General features: G+C 43.5%; 1 protein-coding gene across 1 annotated transcript in view; it reads left to right on the top strand.

Annotated features, from left to right (window-relative positions):
* The window catches only part of T265_07956 (hypothetical protein), a gene marked incomplete at both ends in the record, with an annotated part of 53,237 nt that extends 40,141 nt beyond the window's left edge, over window positions 1-13,096 (top strand). Inside the window, 4 exons of the mRNA XM_009173627.1 lie at window positions 8,053-8,169; window positions 10,084-10,431; window positions 12,019-12,156; window positions 12,810-13,096. Coding sequence (XP_009171891.1) covers window positions 8,053-8,169; window positions 10,084-10,431; window positions 12,019-12,156; window positions 12,810-12,950 — 744 coding nt within the window. The remainder of the gene's footprint in view (window positions 1-8,052; window positions 8,170-10,083; window positions 10,432-12,018; window positions 12,157-12,809) is intronic.
* Between the last annotated feature and the right edge of the window lie 4,017 nt (window positions 13,097-17,113).

A 17,113-nucleotide genomic window follows, 5' to 3' on the forward strand; every position in this document is an offset into this window, starting at 1 on the left:
TGGCCTACTTGCGAATGTGCTTTTCAGATGTATTTGCTTCCGATGAAAGTCGTTAATGCGTGAAGTAATAATGTTCCTCTTAGATCGAAAACACCCGTTGTGTCCCCCCCTGCCACGTTCTCTGTGTGCGCACTCGGCCAGCAGCTATAATAAAGATGTGGCGTGAGTTTGGCACAAAATCTACTTCCCTCCTTGTATGAAAGTATCCGAGGTGTGTGAGTGGATTTTGACGATGAATGCCAACTGAAGATAACCACAGTTTGGGTAAACTCAACAGTGTTTTCCAGATCAATATGCCATGGAACAATTTCTAGAGGATAGGTGACGCAGTGAGATGATTTTTTCAGTCTGATTTGATTTGCTTCATGAGGCTAATTCGTCCCTGGACAGAGTCCTGTCATGCTTTTGTGATTTCCTAATGATAATTACCTGTTTTAGAGGTTTCTCTCTTGTGATGTGTTCGGTTGGAAGCATGCACGCACCAATTAAATTTCTCCCATTTTTCTAATGTTTGTTTACAAACTGAATCAATATTTTTTTCTTACTCAAGAACCAAGTGGAAACCCCTTGAAGTCCGTCATAAAATCTCCTTTATCCCTTATCGGCTGACGCTTTGGTATTCCATCGTAACACATTCAGATATTTTCGCTAAAGCATCGGCTACCTTCCAAGGAAAGTAGTAGCTTTTCATGACTTCCTCAGGCGTTTTACTATCAAATTCGTGTGGCGCATGGGCCTATTTTATTAAACATTACACTGGTAATCAAGGTCGACTTCAAGAAGCGGGCATTATACAAAGTGAAGCTGGTAGGTACTACATGTTTGAAGGTGTCGAAAAGTCTGTTGCCTGACTGACTTCAGTGAGTGTTCCGCGGAATAAATCAAGTGATGAATCCAAAGGACACAGGTGTTTGTCAACAGATTGCTGTTAAGAGAGATCGATTAGATTTTACATAGCTGTTGAAAATAACGTTTCCAAGGTCCTTGAGGTGAAGCCCTCATTGTTCTTGTTGTTGTACGTAATTATTTTGGGGTTCCACCCCATCAGGTGGCTACAGATGTAAATGATGCAATCCTGAGCCTTATGAGCGTCTGTAACAATGTGTCTTACCATTCATTGATCATAATTTTTCTAGCTATTATTCAACACCTTGGAGCGTAGAACGGTCAAAACAGCCCGTCGATGAAAGATTTTGACCTGCCGACATGCCCACAGTACAACAGCTCTACTTCCTTCATGAATGCCCGCGGAAACGTGTCCTTCCACGTAGCGTAACCTATCGACCGCAAATGAACCATCCACAATAGTGGATAATAGCTAGACAGAATGGTCAGACTCATAATGACAAACGCTCACAACCGCATTAGAAATTACGAGAGAATAGCCAGTGAATATAAAGCGTTCCACGCTCAGAACAACCTTGAACCCTAGAAGTCGCATTTTAACATTTAGAGATCAAGTACATATGTTATCCAAGGCTGTGCTTCATTGAAAAACACTTGAAGAGACTTAACAATCTTTGGTCACTAACACTTTTTCAGTAGATCTTTGTCTTGATATGAATGATGGGTATGAAAAAGACAACGTAAGGCGCGGGTGTGAAAGAAACATACAGAGAAAACCGTCTTCGTTTTATGTCATCACGAAGTGCATTATAGCCGAAGATTCAATCCTGTGTACTTGCTTGCTTTAGATTATATTACTGAAAATCCCACAGACTTTGCTAGAAGAACACTCATTTGCAAATCAATTTGCTTTTCATGGGAGACTCAATTGAATCTCTCGTTTATGATGTATTCCAGCTGAAAGTGCTGCACACAGGACTCATGATTCAGTTGGCACGATATTCGAGATATCGCAGTATATTTTCATAAAGAAAACTATTCACAAGGTTGCTGAAAACCGTGCAATTTGGGTCCCAGTCGACGGTCCAAAGTTGGTCCAAGGTTGACGGAAACTCGGGGACTGCGCCTACCTGATGAGCCCCAAGAAGGGCGAAACCGGTCGTGGGCTGTCGAAGAGTTTTCAGCAACCTTGTAAGTAGTTTCCTCTATGAAAATATCCCAGACTTCTTTACCAACCCACTGCCGAAGTTGGCCCATCTTGACAACGTGCACAGACTTGCGGTATTTTTAAGCCATCATGATGTGAGCAGCCGGAATCTACGCCTCGCGACCAGGTTAGTTTACTATCCTATTCTAAACCAATAGAAATGATGGAATTTGCGTAATAAGTCTATAAGTTGAAACAGTACACCTGTCCGACTGCTACCGTTCAATCGAAAAAAATAGGACTAAGTGCCGTTTCACTTTTCGGAACACTGGTAATCCGTGAAACGGAACAAGTGCATTCGCAAGTTAATTTGGGTTGCCGGGAGACGTGACTGAACTCACCGTTTATAGTATATTTTCCTCGACCAAACGCGCCGCAAAGTGTCAGCTCCATCTTTATACTGGTATTATATTCGAGATATCTGAGATTTGTTCGGTGTTATTCATTTTAGTCTCCCATGTTAATTTGCAAACGAGTGTTTTTCTTCATTTGAATAAAATTTTGTGTTCAAGTAAAACACATGGTGCATGAAAGGTCAGGGACCTGCCTGAAATACCTAACTAGGGAGAAAGCTGGTCGTAGGCTTTGAAAAAACATCCAGTGTCCTTATCAGTAGCATGTTACATCAGGAAAACAAAGTGGCTTGATAAGCGAACTTCAGGAAAACAAAAACTGTTTGTAACCGGTTCATAGGGTCTGACTGGGTGTTGCCCGACCAGAACCATTTTTCGTGTGGAGATACACATGTTCAAAGAGGAACACAAAATGTGAATTATGTTGCAACTCATTTACGTGATTCACTACGATATCGATGCTGCCTTTTAGGACGAAGCTTGCAGTTTGACAATAACCTACATTCTAGTGCTCTCTAAATGAGAAGCGTCCAAGGAGTGGACTGCTCACCCGCCCCGAGCTCGACACTGCACACTGTGAATTCTGGAAAGGAATAAGGATAAAGTACAGTGGAAGGCAGGTAGTGTTGTTTGACTGGTGGTGAAAGTTATATTTTTTTCTGGTCTAAACCAGCTACTACAACCGAAGCTATTTGAGGCAGCAGGTCAGGTTGGGGGATTTTGTATCATACAATGGTGGCTACTGGCGTAATGGTGATACTAATAATGAAGAGGCATGCGAGTAGTATGTTTTCTTCTTGTAAATCCGCTTTGCGTCTCTTGAAAAGGGAGATCTGTTGCGGAATTTGTGCAGTCGCTCTGTAGCATTTGCTTGGATTTGAGCAATGAATGACTGGAGGCAATGAATATCCAGGAAAGTTGAAGAAGATGCGTTCAAGAGAAGACGGATGTCCAGTTTTTGTAAATAAGATGAAAATGAGAATTTTGCTTCCCTGTCCAATGGTCTGTAACCGGTCAGTTGGCATTTTCTAGTAAATAACTCTGCAGCGAAGGCCTTCTTCCTTCACTTGTAACCACCTATCATCTCGACTCTTCTGCGTTGTAAGACAATGAAGCCTGTAGCACCACAGTATCATACATGCAGTGAGTTTCTTAATCCGTTCCACTGATGAATGTCGAGATGACAGACCGACCAAGACAGGCCAACACCCAGACCCAAATGTCTCAAAGAGGGGAAGAGCCATTTCGTTTCACATTAGAAGAGTTCGTCAAACAAAGCAAACAAATCTGTTAATAGCGTGCGAATTTGACACAATCATTATTTTGGGCACGCGTCTCAACAACGTGGCTCCATAAAACAGTTCATTACCAGGAACGTGGAGTAGACACTTTCAACCAATTTAGCATTTACAAACGGAATCAGCACATACGAAGCTTGATGAACTATATTTTACACAGAATAACTATATTTCTGACGCTTTTCCGAAATAGGGTCTTTAGTTTGGTGGAATAAGCCCCTGGGAAATTCTCGAAACTTACCAGATAGCATAACTCGAGCAGTGACCTTGTACACAGTACTTGGTAGAATTTCTGACCTGCGGGTTACCCACAAAAATAACTGTCAGTTTGTGCGACCAGTCATGGAATATCAATGATAGCTGTTACTCAGCTTTTCAATAGACCTTCTATAATTCATCTTCCTTCTCCTATGCAGAACGATTGTAAAATAACTGTTTGTGTGGACGGATTCTGTTCAAGTCCGATCAGAACTTAGGCCTCTAATTAGTCGTAGCAATTCAGCAGTGGCCATCAAAACGTTTGTCTCAATATATCCATCAAATTCTACCAGAGACATCCAAAACACTTGTTCAATGTTACGAACGTGCTCCTTACTGCTCACCAGAAGGCTTACCGTAGGTTGGGACGTGCACTAAGGCTTTCGTGGTGCGCCTCATTTCGCTTTGATTCAGTTAACTCCTGTCACTCACTATTTCACACAACACTTGTGCATCTGCAGGTTCTGTCCTTTGTCATATTTTCAATCGCCATGTCCACGGTCAACTGTACCCGTACGTCAACTCACTTTTCGACGCACCCATATGCAGCGCATTCTTTTGAGTGCACTCCAAAGATATCAAGCATACGGCAGGTCACAGTGACGCAGTAACGCTTGATCATGTGACAAGCATGCGATTAGCGTGATTCGTACCCACATCGACGGGAGCATCGTGCGAGAAGTTTTACGATGACTTATCTGAGAATGAAAACATGTCATCTTTGTCCCAAGTATCTGGATGTTTGTTCCCCGATTGAAAAACAGCATATTCCCACACAAAACAAAAGTACACAGTTTCTGACACAGCAAAATAATGGAAAAGTGCCAGTATCCGCAAAGGACTTATTTTCTGGGTAGAGTTTTATGTATTCTAAGATCTTTTAAGCTAGAATATTATCTTAGGTCGAAAGCAACTTCGAATGTAATGCATCATTGCACAGTTATAAGTAAAACTATCTGCCTCATGCTCCGATGGGATTCTCGATCAGGATATAAATTACCTCTATCTGACGCAAGTGGAACCTATCGATACTGTGACCTACGTAAAAAGCTTTGAAGTGTGGGCATTTGACATGCAATTTCGCGGCTCTTGAAGATACGACAAGTGTTGTGAAAACAGCATCTATGGTGAACACGCAGCTGCAGTGAAGGCAGCTGACTTGTTGACTAGGTTTGACTTGATTATTTGACCGGATGGGTTGACGAGACGCCCCTGACTACGACCAGAGTGGTACATAAATATTTACTCTGTGGATGTAAAAAGTGCTGAGAGTTATGTCAGGGAAGCTGACTGATTTAAACGGGGTTCAAATGGAAACAAAAGCACGTCGCAAACTGTTCAGTGCTCCAGCTGATCTGGGAAAATATATGAAGTCAAAACTGAGCTAGATTCGTGGCTGCTGTTTATAGACAACTCTATTTCTAAATATATGTTTTAGACGGTCTAAGAGCGGGTGTTGTGCACAGTGGTGTTTAAGATTTTTTGGTGTGTGGTAATCTAGAAGCTTATTGTGAAGAAATCATTCGGGAGGGGGGTAAAAACAGTTAACACTTTACCGCCAATAGTCTTCAGAATGCAGGAACCCATGAAAGATACGAAACATTCATAGTTTGACTAATAAATGAACTGAAGGCCACTGATCCACTTACGTACCAGGGTTGCGTCTGACAATATGACCACATAATACGAGTGAGGTATAGAATGACTCAGATAGAACTCGTGAATCACGTTTGCACTCAAACCGCTTGGCAGTGGCTTTCCTAGTAATTGATGGGTGAACCTAACGATAGGAGTAGTAGTTGGCTAAGCGCATTCCTCGTGTAAATAATTTGTGTGTATATTCACCTTCGTCGACATGTGTCAACTGTCTCAGACCATTGGTCAACAGGTGGTTGACTGCGCTGTTGATCGCCGTCGTTGTTTGGTTTACGCGATCTCATCCTTCGTCGCTTATTCTTACACACAGTCCCCGTCCGGGTTCTCTTAATCTCCTATGGCTATAAGGTTGGGCGTTCAACCGCGCGCTAGTCAGCTAAGCAGTCCAGAACCTCGAGTGGCATATGCAACAATTATGTAGCTTGGTTCATACTAATCTCAAGTGTACTTTTGGGAGCAACATGTCTTTCATCGAAATGATGATCCGCATAATTCATTGCGTGTTCCCCTTCTCGTGTCAACTGATTTTGGTGACTAACACTGGGCCCTTGTGGTAAGCGACGAAGGGGACTGAATTCAGTTGAAGTAAGTAAAATTTAGGATCTCTAGGTTGGCAAGCAGTCTGAAAAAAATGACGGCCTAGCGACGGCGGAAAGTACGCCAGTGATTTGGTGAACACGATTTTAGAAAGTGAATCTCGACGATCACCAGAGGTGACATTCAGACACGCGTTATCTGAAGCTTCCAATTTGTGTGCAGCGGATGTCCCTCTCGTTAAAAAAGTGCTCCAATGCAAGTCGACCCTGCTAATTGCATCTGGGTCATCAATACAGAACAGTTTGCTTCATTTTCCGTTCTGATGCGGGTGAGAACTCATCTGACTGAAAGCAAGAGAGTAACACTACATCAAGTTTTGGTTTCAGTCTCACCAGCTGTTGACTGATTCAAGGACTGTCTGTACCTTTTCTTTTACATCGTTTGCATTTGAGTCTATATTCAAAATTTCTCAAATTCTAGTCTAGCGTCTTAGTAACCATGGCGTCCTCAGACGAAGATGTCCAGCTACTCAACAGTAATTAGTAGTTCGGCTTAATTAGGCCAACAACCACACTCGAATACGAATACACCAAATGTACAAACCGATGGGCGGAGGTGTGCTCCAGAGTTGAATGCCTGAAACTGGTAGCGGGTCATGTATCTGATCCCGATGTACCCAACCGACAAGTCGGGTTTTTGTGCCCGAGATCTTCGAGATTCGACCAAACCATCACCTTCAGAATGAATTTATACTTCTTTTACTTCTATAGATATAAGGTGTACATTTCAAACTTTCAAAAGTACTGGACTGTCCCATAAGAGCGCGAATCCGGTCAGTCCAGTGGTCACGCGTTCTTTGGGCGAAGTTATTAAACTTTGATACTTTGGTAGCGGCCCAGTTATTGTGTTTCTCGTATAGAAAATATCGTGATAGCACAAAACGCCCCCGCATAAAATAATACAAGTCTGAACCTTTTTCTCAGCAGGAGCCTAGTCCTCTGTGTTGATAGGATCAACCATTTCGGTATGCAGGCTCTCCATGGCCGAACATAAACTATTGTGCCAGTGTAACTACGCCATATTCGAAACCCCTGTTTGGCTCGTGACGACACGTTATGCACCTATTAGTCAATCTCGACTACAATACTACTTGCGCGCGCTACTCATATGATAAAAACATCCTGTTACTGACACAGTCATACGGCCAGTAGATATTGGCTTTTAGAGGTCTCGGGTCGTGATGTCACTAAAGTCAACCTTCAACATTGAGGTAACGTGTCTGTCAGCACTTATCCAAAAGGCTTCTTGCCAGACAGACATGTCAACTGGGCAGCAAAAAGGAAACCTGGCCAGAACAGGCGGAGTATCAATGGGTACACATCTATATAGTAAGAAACCTAACCAGCTAATCGCAACAAACAACGGTATAAAGACCCAGAAAACTTGTTCGTAAAGCAAGTGCGATACAGGTTGGTTTAATGGTAATCTACTCCTATCCGGCCATACGTGAGAGTTAGTCTGCTTGAAGTGTAAGTGCTAAGGCTATACCGTGACCATGGTGATGCAGAGGTTACCTTCCATGGCCATTGCCGAATGTAGCGGAGCAACCATAATCACTTGCAACGCTGATCTGGGTTCTGTTGTTTGGCCAGTCAGGCACCCTAGTCTGGCCCGACCAAACGCCTTCGAGTTGAACGGTTTACTTATTCCCGTTCGGGCCTGCGAATGAGAGATTCCGGATATTACGGATCAGTAAGTCCACGAACATACAGTAAGTGACTTTATTTGACTACCGTTATGCAGACTCCCGCTTGATATACACTTAACTGCTAAGGCGACTATGCACCTAAGTATTTTTTGTATAGCAGTGTTATTTCATTACACTCTGGCATTTCAGATTTGTGTCCTAGCACGAACGAATACACCTGGTTACTACAAGGATAGCGAGAAAACCAAGGAACTGTTCGATGAGGATGGGTTTGTTCGGATGGGAGACGTTGGACGTTGGACTGAGGTGAGTGCGTGATGTTTTAGTGAATTACTGAATAGGTTCACCGGATGGATCGGAAAACTAGACAGACAGAATTTCAACAAATGCTGTCATTTGCAGCACCTTCAACTGAAGCGGACCAGGATATGCGGGAGGTTCGGTTAGATCCAGTTGAGTCTCCTTTCAAAACGAAATTAGGGTGCATTTAATTGCATCTGTCGAAATCAAACCAGTTTGGGTTCAAGTAGCCCATAAGGATCAAGGAATCTCGGGGACTGCGCTTGCCTGATGAGCCCAAGGAGGACAGCGTGCACTGCTCTTGGACTGTCAGAGTGTTTTCGACAAACTTATGAATAGCGACATAAGTTTTAAAAAATGCTAGAAAACAACTTTGAAAGAACTGAGCCACTTCTGTTTTGTAGGGTGTTTCCATACCTTTGATAATGATTCAGCGCACATTAGCTTATGCAAGAAATGAAAGGATGAGTGAAGCTTTTATGATTTCACTGAACCGTTTTACGGCGGATTCAGAGTAACAAGAAATTCACACTTTCGCAGTAAATCGTATTGATTTTCTGGCCAATTTAAAAGCCTGGTGGAAGTGAAACTGGATTCCAGCGGATTATTCTACCATCTCCATCGTTTTGATGCACACTACAATGGTATATATTGGAAAGAAGACGGCAATGAAAAACATCTGCGTGTTTGACTTTGCTACGAAGTGTTTTTCCACCGTTCATTTCTTTCCCAAAATGGCTTTTTCATTTAGTGTAAATACGGTTACGGGTTTGATAGCACAATACCATGTAATATATGGATAATTTCCTTTTCCAACGTTGATTTCTCCCCATCTGCGTCTGTGTTCCGTAGCAGACTGCTTGGTATAGTTTGTAAGACTTACTTGATCCTCGGTAAAGATGCCCGAAACATTCTGTTTCCGTTGTGTGTTTGCGCCCTAAACCAGTTGGACCGTCGGACTTGACTCAGTTCACATTATTTCATGTACCGTTGGTTTTGGTTTAGTGGCCACCGCAATTAGCAGTCACTCCCTATATATAATTCCTTGACAGTCATCAAACAACCAGGCCTCGAAACGCTTCGAAACGTTTTTAATTCATGCCATATTAGTCTTGGGCTGCTGCATGCTCATATTTGTATCACAGCTTTTTATGACGGCAAAAGTATGCCGGACTACGGCTAATTTAGAATATTCCGTTGACAGGTAAACGTCTGTATTTCGGCTGAAGAGACATGCAGCAAACTTTGGATCCTAGCTAGTCCGATAGTGAGGAATTCGGTCCCTATTCTCTTTCGAAGTGATCATTGCACACCTCATTAATGAAAACATGTTTTGACTAAAACAGAGAAGAGCAACTCCGTGAACGGGAATAAATAATCAGGTGCAGGATGTCCAACCATATCCGGGATTTAGGTGTCAACATCCCTCGGCGAGGTGGCTCAGTGGCTAGAGCGCGCATGTCAAAACAGAGAAGAGCAACTCCGTGAATGGGAATAAATAAACAGGTGCAGAATGTCCAACCATGTCCGGGATTTAGGTGTCAACATCCCTGGGTGAGGTGGCTCAGTGGCTAGAGCGCGCATGTACTGACCGGAAAGTCCGTGTTTCGAACCAGACCTCTGCATCTCGACTCCTCCTGTCTAGGCTTGGGCACACTGGCAGTATCCCAGCCCTTGTGCTTCTTTCGGGTGGCTTGGCAGCTGGGCACGGAAAGAGTGCTACACCTGAACAGTTTTAACATCCCTGGAAGAGACAATACAGGACTTTCTGGTTGATAATTTTTTGATGGATTAAGAAATAACAATGGAAGACAACAGATAAGTATATTCCTTATACGCCCTATTCCCTTTAAAATGTTCTGGAATTCTTTCGAACTACTATCAGTGGTGATACATCTTGCCTTTCTATCCCTTCCAAAGTGTGGAACCCTACAAATTGTGGATCGGTGTAAAAGTATATTCAAATTGTCTCAAGGCGAATATGTCGCTCCGGAGAGGGTGGAGCAAATCTATGCGCTCAGTCCACTCGTACTGAACGTGTACGTGGACGGTAGTTCACTCTACTCCTACACAGTCGCAGTAGTTGTTCCCAACTTCGAAAGAATACAGAAACTACTCCCAGAACTGTTCGATGAGCTTCTGAAAGGGACTGAGGGTGATAGCAAAAAGTGTTTTGCGGAAGCGTGTCGGCAGACGAAACTGAAGAAGATGATTTTGAACGACCTGAACAAGCTAGGCGATGGAAATGGACTGAAAGGCTTTGAAAAAGTAAGTTGATATGCATAGTATATAACTACTTGAGTTAGAATTGTCTGTTGAATAGCAAGAATGTATGCCAAGTGGAGGAGACGTAGCGCATTTCTGGACTGTTTCGTAGAGGGAGGAAATTGGACTGGGTCATCTCATGTAGTCTGAAGAGCGGAATTCGAGGCTAGGCCAGCTACGATTGTGCGCAGGGTTTCGTCTTCTCTTTTACTAAAACAATATGTCACGTTTAGGTTAAGCTACTGAGTGTGTTGGCCCGAATTTCTGGTCGACTTTAGTAGATAGACTTTAGTAGAGTAGAGTAGTAGAGTAGAGATTATACACGGTGTCGTCTGCTTTGCTTAATACTCATCAAGTGGGCGCAGCCTTCGAGTTTCCGCCAGCCGCATGTTCTATCTGAGCCCGAATTGCAGGAAGTTCGAAAACTCCACTCATTTGCATTCGGTTTTCATGGGAGACTCACGTAGAATCCAGCTGAACCCCTCGTTTCTGATAATCTTTAAACAAATGTGCTGCACAAAGGCCATCTCGTACCCTAATTGATATGACACATTTGAAGTGTCGCAGTATATTTTCATGAAGTAAACTACTCTTAGGGTTGCTGAAACCTTCTCGGCTGCCCAAAACCACTGTTGCACTTCATGGAGCTCATCATAAACGAGAGACTCAGCTGGATTTCAGGCGAGTCTCCCGTGCCAACTAAGTCGGTATGCAAATGAAGATAGTTGTTGAGCATCTGTTTATTTATTTCCCGCCTGGTCAGAGGTTGTCCATTTAATGGTTATGTCTTGTTTCTCGTTCATAACAGCATGCGAAGCCTAGAGTAGACTCAGTCCGTGAAGAAAACGTTGACTTTTGAATAATGGCCAGAAGCTCGTCAGCTGAGACTTTATCTTACTCACTGATTATATATATATATATATATATATATATATATATATTCCGACCCGTCTGTCGATATACAGGCACCTCCTGAGTGGATGGTCAGTGGAAGACTATATACAGGAGGACAAATTTACTCAGGTCCCTTTGCAACGACCTAGGGGCAGCTCACTGGTTAGAGATCAGGAGGACCGTGATTCGAAACCAACCACAGCATCTCGATTATCCCTGTAGATTTGGGCAACCTGGTACTACTGAATCCACTTCCGTACTTGTTACTATCTCAAATCACTCAGCGGAGGGTATTCGCACCCTTTATTGTCTAGCTCAACCAGATCATTCTGAAACGGCGGACTGATACAGTCTGTTATATCTGCTGATTTGCCAATCTGTTGTTTCTTACTGCTGACCTGCTCCAGTGCCCAGTACTGGGGAAAAGACTCGCAGGAGGGAACAGCTATATTCCAAACAAGCGAGTGCGAGAGCCAAAGTGCAGCGGTTTCAAGCTATTTATTGGAGGGACATTGGGTGGGTTTGGTCCAATGCTGACGAACATGGTCTGGCTTTGTTACTAGGCTGTGGCGCGCTGTATACTGCGGAGGCCTTGTCTGAACTTGATCAACGCTGACTCGCGCTGGCTGGGTTCGATACAAGCCTGCGGGTGAACTTGGTCCAATGCTGACGAACATGGTCTGGCTTTGTTACTAGGCTGTGGCGCGCTGTATACTGCGGAGGCCTTGTCTGAACTTGATCAACGCTGACTCGCGCTGGCTGGGTTCGATACAAGCCTGCGACGCGCTGCATACTGAAGGAGCGTTGTCTGCTTGGTCAGCATGTAGCGGAGCTGTGGGTCTCAGCAGATTTCAGGCATTCACTGGTTGCATTCAGGACTCTGACCTTCCTGATACAATCAAAAGGGTCAAAACCTTACAGGAAGCTGACGGAATCCTGCCTATGACACCAAGGTAGGGTGGTTCATAAACACGGCTCAGCACGAAGAGTATCTATCCCAAAAATACCCCATAGCTATCTCACCATGCAAGCCCTAAAACTTTTCTACCATCTGCATACTTCGAGCTACTCGCTAGTAGTCAAAATCGTAGCAAAAAATAGTGGCTCGCTCACAAATTGTTTCAATTTGTTTCACTCTGTTTCGTCTGTCCGAGTTGCTGATGTTGTGTGTGCAGAATTAATTTAGCACCAACACAAGGTTTGCAGTTTTTTGCTCTAATACCGGATGAACAAGGCCGTGGAAGAGGCGACTTCCCATGCCCTTCTGCGGGTTACTAGTGCTCAATCAGATTGATGAAGAAAACTTTCAGCTGTAATTTAACATTGTGTTAACTTCTGTATTTTTTACAGCACTGTAATTTCAGTGCAGAACCCATTATTTTCTACCCAGCGAAGTAAATTAATATTGTCATTTACTCATTCATATACAGTTTTTTTATTTCCAGATATCTATGCATTTTTCCTTTCTTTACTCATCTTTTGTCCAGGTCCGTGATCTACATTTATCTCCTGAGCCGTTTTCAATTGAAAATGGTCTCCTTACACCGACACTGAAGATTGCACGGCCTCAAGTACGCAAGCATTTTGCCGCTCAGATCCAAGCGCTTTATGTGACTGGCAATAGTTAGGCTATGTGCGCCGGTGTTATCCAGTGCATTCCATGGATATTATTCTACCTCGAACAATTTTTCTGGTCATTAACGATTGACATCGGGGTTGATTTCAGGCATGCTATTGATTTTCTTGCTAGTTCAGTTTCCAGATTTTAATAAACTCACAACCATGAACGGGTTTCGTATCGCCTTTTGGGGTTTGCTTACCGAAATATGCCATTCTCGATTAGTACTCACTTCTGAGGACAGTATTGCTATGCAAAGGCACGGTATCGTTCTGCAAAGCTTTTCTTTAGATCTCTGAACCTGACTCACTTGAAACTTTGTCTCCATATCAGATTGTAATTCGTGTGAAACACAGCACAGCTTGTGCGACAAGCTGGTCCAAGCTAGTTCACTACATACAGAGTTTCCAAATTGACAAACTGATGTGCTCACTTGAGGTGACACTTATTTCTACCCCGGGTGCTTTGTTTAGAGAGTTGACTGTATTGGCGACCCTGTCGGACGAATCCAGGTTACTGTACGTAGACCTGTAGACCAGCTAAAATAATTGCTTTTACCGTTAGCATTCAACACCACATTTCCATCCGGAGTTTCCATGTAAAAACACTTTCGCTGAGATTTTTGTGAATAAGATTGAGAACACTGTTATGAGATAGATGACTCAGCATTTTTCATTTGATCATGAATACTGATGGTAGTGCGAGGAGACCTGGTGATTCTCAACTGAGATTTCATCCAGTCTATGATGGAAAGGCCTACAAGCACCGTACAGCTGTTTCATTCTTGTTGGGAACCATCAGCAGGGGCACCTCAAAGAACTCAGAGAGTTTCGAACCCGAGATCTTCAGCCCGGTGACTGAATAGATGACCGGCTGGTCAGCGGCGGGATTGGCTGTCACTTATACAAGGCAGTGCCCTTCATCCTTCAGTCACGGAGGTCACATCACGTGGTAGCCTACTGACAAACGGTTGTGTGAAGAGATTCAGGAATTTGAGTGGAGATGATATTTTTAGACAAGGTTCTTAAAAATTCCAACTGGGGTGTCCCACCGTGAAGAATAGGACTAGTAACGGTATCCGTTTTCTCGACCTTGTACTAACTTGGAGACCAAAAGGAATGCTGTTGAGTAGCTTGTACTGTAAAGTGACACAGTCTGCTCAATACACAAGCTTCCACAATTTGATTGACGTGAGACACGGAAGATGTCTTGTTAGCTTATTCAAAAAGGAAGCTACTCACAAGGTTGCTGAAAACTCTTCGACAACTCTTCAGCAACCTTGTGAGTAGTTTTCTTCATGAAAATATACTGCGATTTATCGAATATCGTGCCAATTGAAACATAAGACGGCCTGTGTGGAGCACATTCAGTTGTCGAATACCCTAAAAAGAGATTCAGTTAAGTCGTTCGTGAAACCAAATTGATTTCCGAATGAGTTAACAGTCCACGCCCAACTTCGCCGTGCCTGCAGGCTATCAGGTAGGCGCAGTCGAATTTGAACTTATATTCTACTTAAACTCAACTCTCAAGCCTTCTTACTACTCATTGATTTCGTACTACTCAAGCAAATGCTGAAAAGCATGCCACTAACTAGTAGGCTGCCCACAAAGAATCGGGTCTGGATGTCGTATGGGGATAGCTTCAGTCACTGCGATTGCTCGTTGATGTAGTGATCTGAGTTGATTAGCTGACGCCTTGTGAACCATGCGGAAGCTCTGGATCGGTATCCTGTTGTGCGCCATGTCTGCTAGGTGTTGTACTCCTGAGCTGGTTATCATCCTCCTAGTTCCAGAAGCTGACCAGGTTGAATTGTGTTCCTTCATTCTTTGGCCGAGTTGCCTAGTCGTGCGTACAATGTATTCCGCTGCACAGCACCAAGAGAATGAGCACACAAAGATATTTTGGGCGTGGAAAAGCACTCTATTTTTGAGCTTAAACGAGCACAGACGATCGCTTGTGAATCAGGTTCGGAGTGTTGCGGCCGGAAAAACTCTGTTCAAACTAGTAAAATGTCGGCTGTTCACCAGGTTGGCCGGCGTATCTCCCTCAAACGGGAGGCTTATGTAAACGGGTTTTCTTTCAACTGTGGCGGTGACGGTGTTGTCTGCTCCCCTGTTCAAATGCTCTATAATAAACTTGTCGGGAAACCCATTGTCTCTCAGAACGTTGGTGAGAGTCAGGATTTCTTGTTCCGATGCGTTATCAGAGCATATTTTCTTCGTCCTGTTAGTTTGGTTATGGATCAGATTCCGTTTCTGCTTCAGTGGCACGAAGCTGCTAAGGTTGATGTATTATCCGGACCAAGTAGCTTTTTCGTACACCAATCGTTTCAGTGTACCATCGTGACGTCGTTCAAGGCAAACATCTAGAAAGTGCGAGAAGTTATCGGTTTCTCTTTCCACGTGAACTGAATGGCGGTGTGGGGCTTATTGAACTGTTATTGGAGCTATTTCCACTTGGCTTTATTGTTCACAACCACAAAGATGTCGTCCACATATTGGCGGTAGTATTACATATTCTCTATGCTAGCTTTTAAAGGATCATTTTCAAGTTTACTCATGAAAATGTCGGCTAGCATTGGGCCCAGTGATGAGGCCATGGCAACGCCATCAATTTGACGGTAGAGCATGCCATTGAACAGTAGTTGTACATTTAGTATGCATCGCCAGAGGAGTTCTCGCAACTCGCTTACTGCAACTGTTAACTGAAAGTTGTTTGCTTCTACATAGTTACATATGTAGTTGATCGTTTCAGTTAAGGGGAAGTAGCTTTTCGTACACCAATCGTTTCAGTGTACCATCGTGACGTCGTTCAAGGCAAACATCTAGAAAGTGCGAGAAGTTATCGGTTTCTCTTTCCACGTGAACTGAATGGCGGTGTGGGGCTTATTGAACTGTTATTGGAGCTATTTCCACTTGGCTTTATTGTTCACAACCACAAAGATGTCGTCCACATATTGGCGGTAGTATTACATATTCTCTATGCTAGCTTTTAAAGGATCATTTTCAAGTTTACTCATGAAAATGTCGGCTAGCATTGGGCCCAGTGATGAGGCCATGGCAACGCCATCAATTTGACGGTAGAGCATGCCATTGAACAGTAGTTGTACATTTAGTATGCATCGCCAGAGGAGTTCTCGCAACTCGCTTACTGCAACTGTTAACTGAAAGTTGTTTGCTTCTACATAGTTACATATGTAGTTGATCGTTTCAGTTAAGGGGAAGTTAGTAAACAGTGAAGTCACGCTTGATGAACACATGAACGAATCTTTCAGTTCTAGATCCATTATTGAGGCGCAAGCTGAACTGACACATTTGTCGTCGTATTGGTTCAAGCAATTTGACGAGCCACAGGACCGGTTGTGCATGTCTAGGATCGCCCTCAGTCAGCAGTTGGGTTTATGGATTCTTGGCAAACCGTATAGCCGAGACGTTGTTGACCTAGTGGGTTTGACTTTCTCAACAGGTTGTCTAGGAATCAAACTGCTTACTGTAAGGCGCTTCAGGCATGTTACCAGTTGTTGCTCTACCATGGGCGTTTTATCTTTTTCGGTGACTGTCTGACTAAACTTGGTTGTGTCCGCCAGAATGTCCGTCCCTTTGGGGATATAATCAGTTTCGTTCATCACGACTTTTCCGGTCCCCTTGTCGGGGCAGTTGATGAGGAAGTTTGTCAAGACTTGGTCCCGAAATAATTACCCAGATGTGTATAGCAATCTGAACGTTGAGATAAAGTCACCCTTAACATGTCTTCTAGTAATAGTGTCTTACGTAGGACGTCAGAACACAAATCTTCTGGCTCTTAACAAGAAAACATGAGCAAAATAGGAAATGCACCAGCTCAACAGTACGCTCTTGACCAATCTTACCACAGTGTATTGGTAAATCAATCGAACGTGGAACGATTGGTTTTGAAGGTCCCTTGCACCCTCACGGTTGGAAGTAGTAACATTGGTGGTGCGCTATTTATGCGCTTATCACTGTAAGTTCTCGACTGAGCAGGAGGAACGCGAGAGTCACTCCAGAATTTACGTCAACCATACATAAGAAAGCAAAGTTGATCGCATATGACTGGTTTGCAGGAAGTTTCACGAATCAACAGATCATCCCTGTGTTGGTTCGGAGGCTTCCATAACCTGTCTACAGGATCCGTCTGAGGTCTACGAAGTAAAGG

This window comes from Opisthorchis viverrini (assembly GCF_000715545.1).
Source record: "Opisthorchis viverrini unplaced genomic scaffold opera_v5_196, whole genome shotgun sequence".
Lineage (NCBI taxonomy): Eukaryota > Metazoa > Platyhelminthes > Trematoda > Opisthorchiida > Opisthorchiidae > Opisthorchis > Opisthorchis viverrini.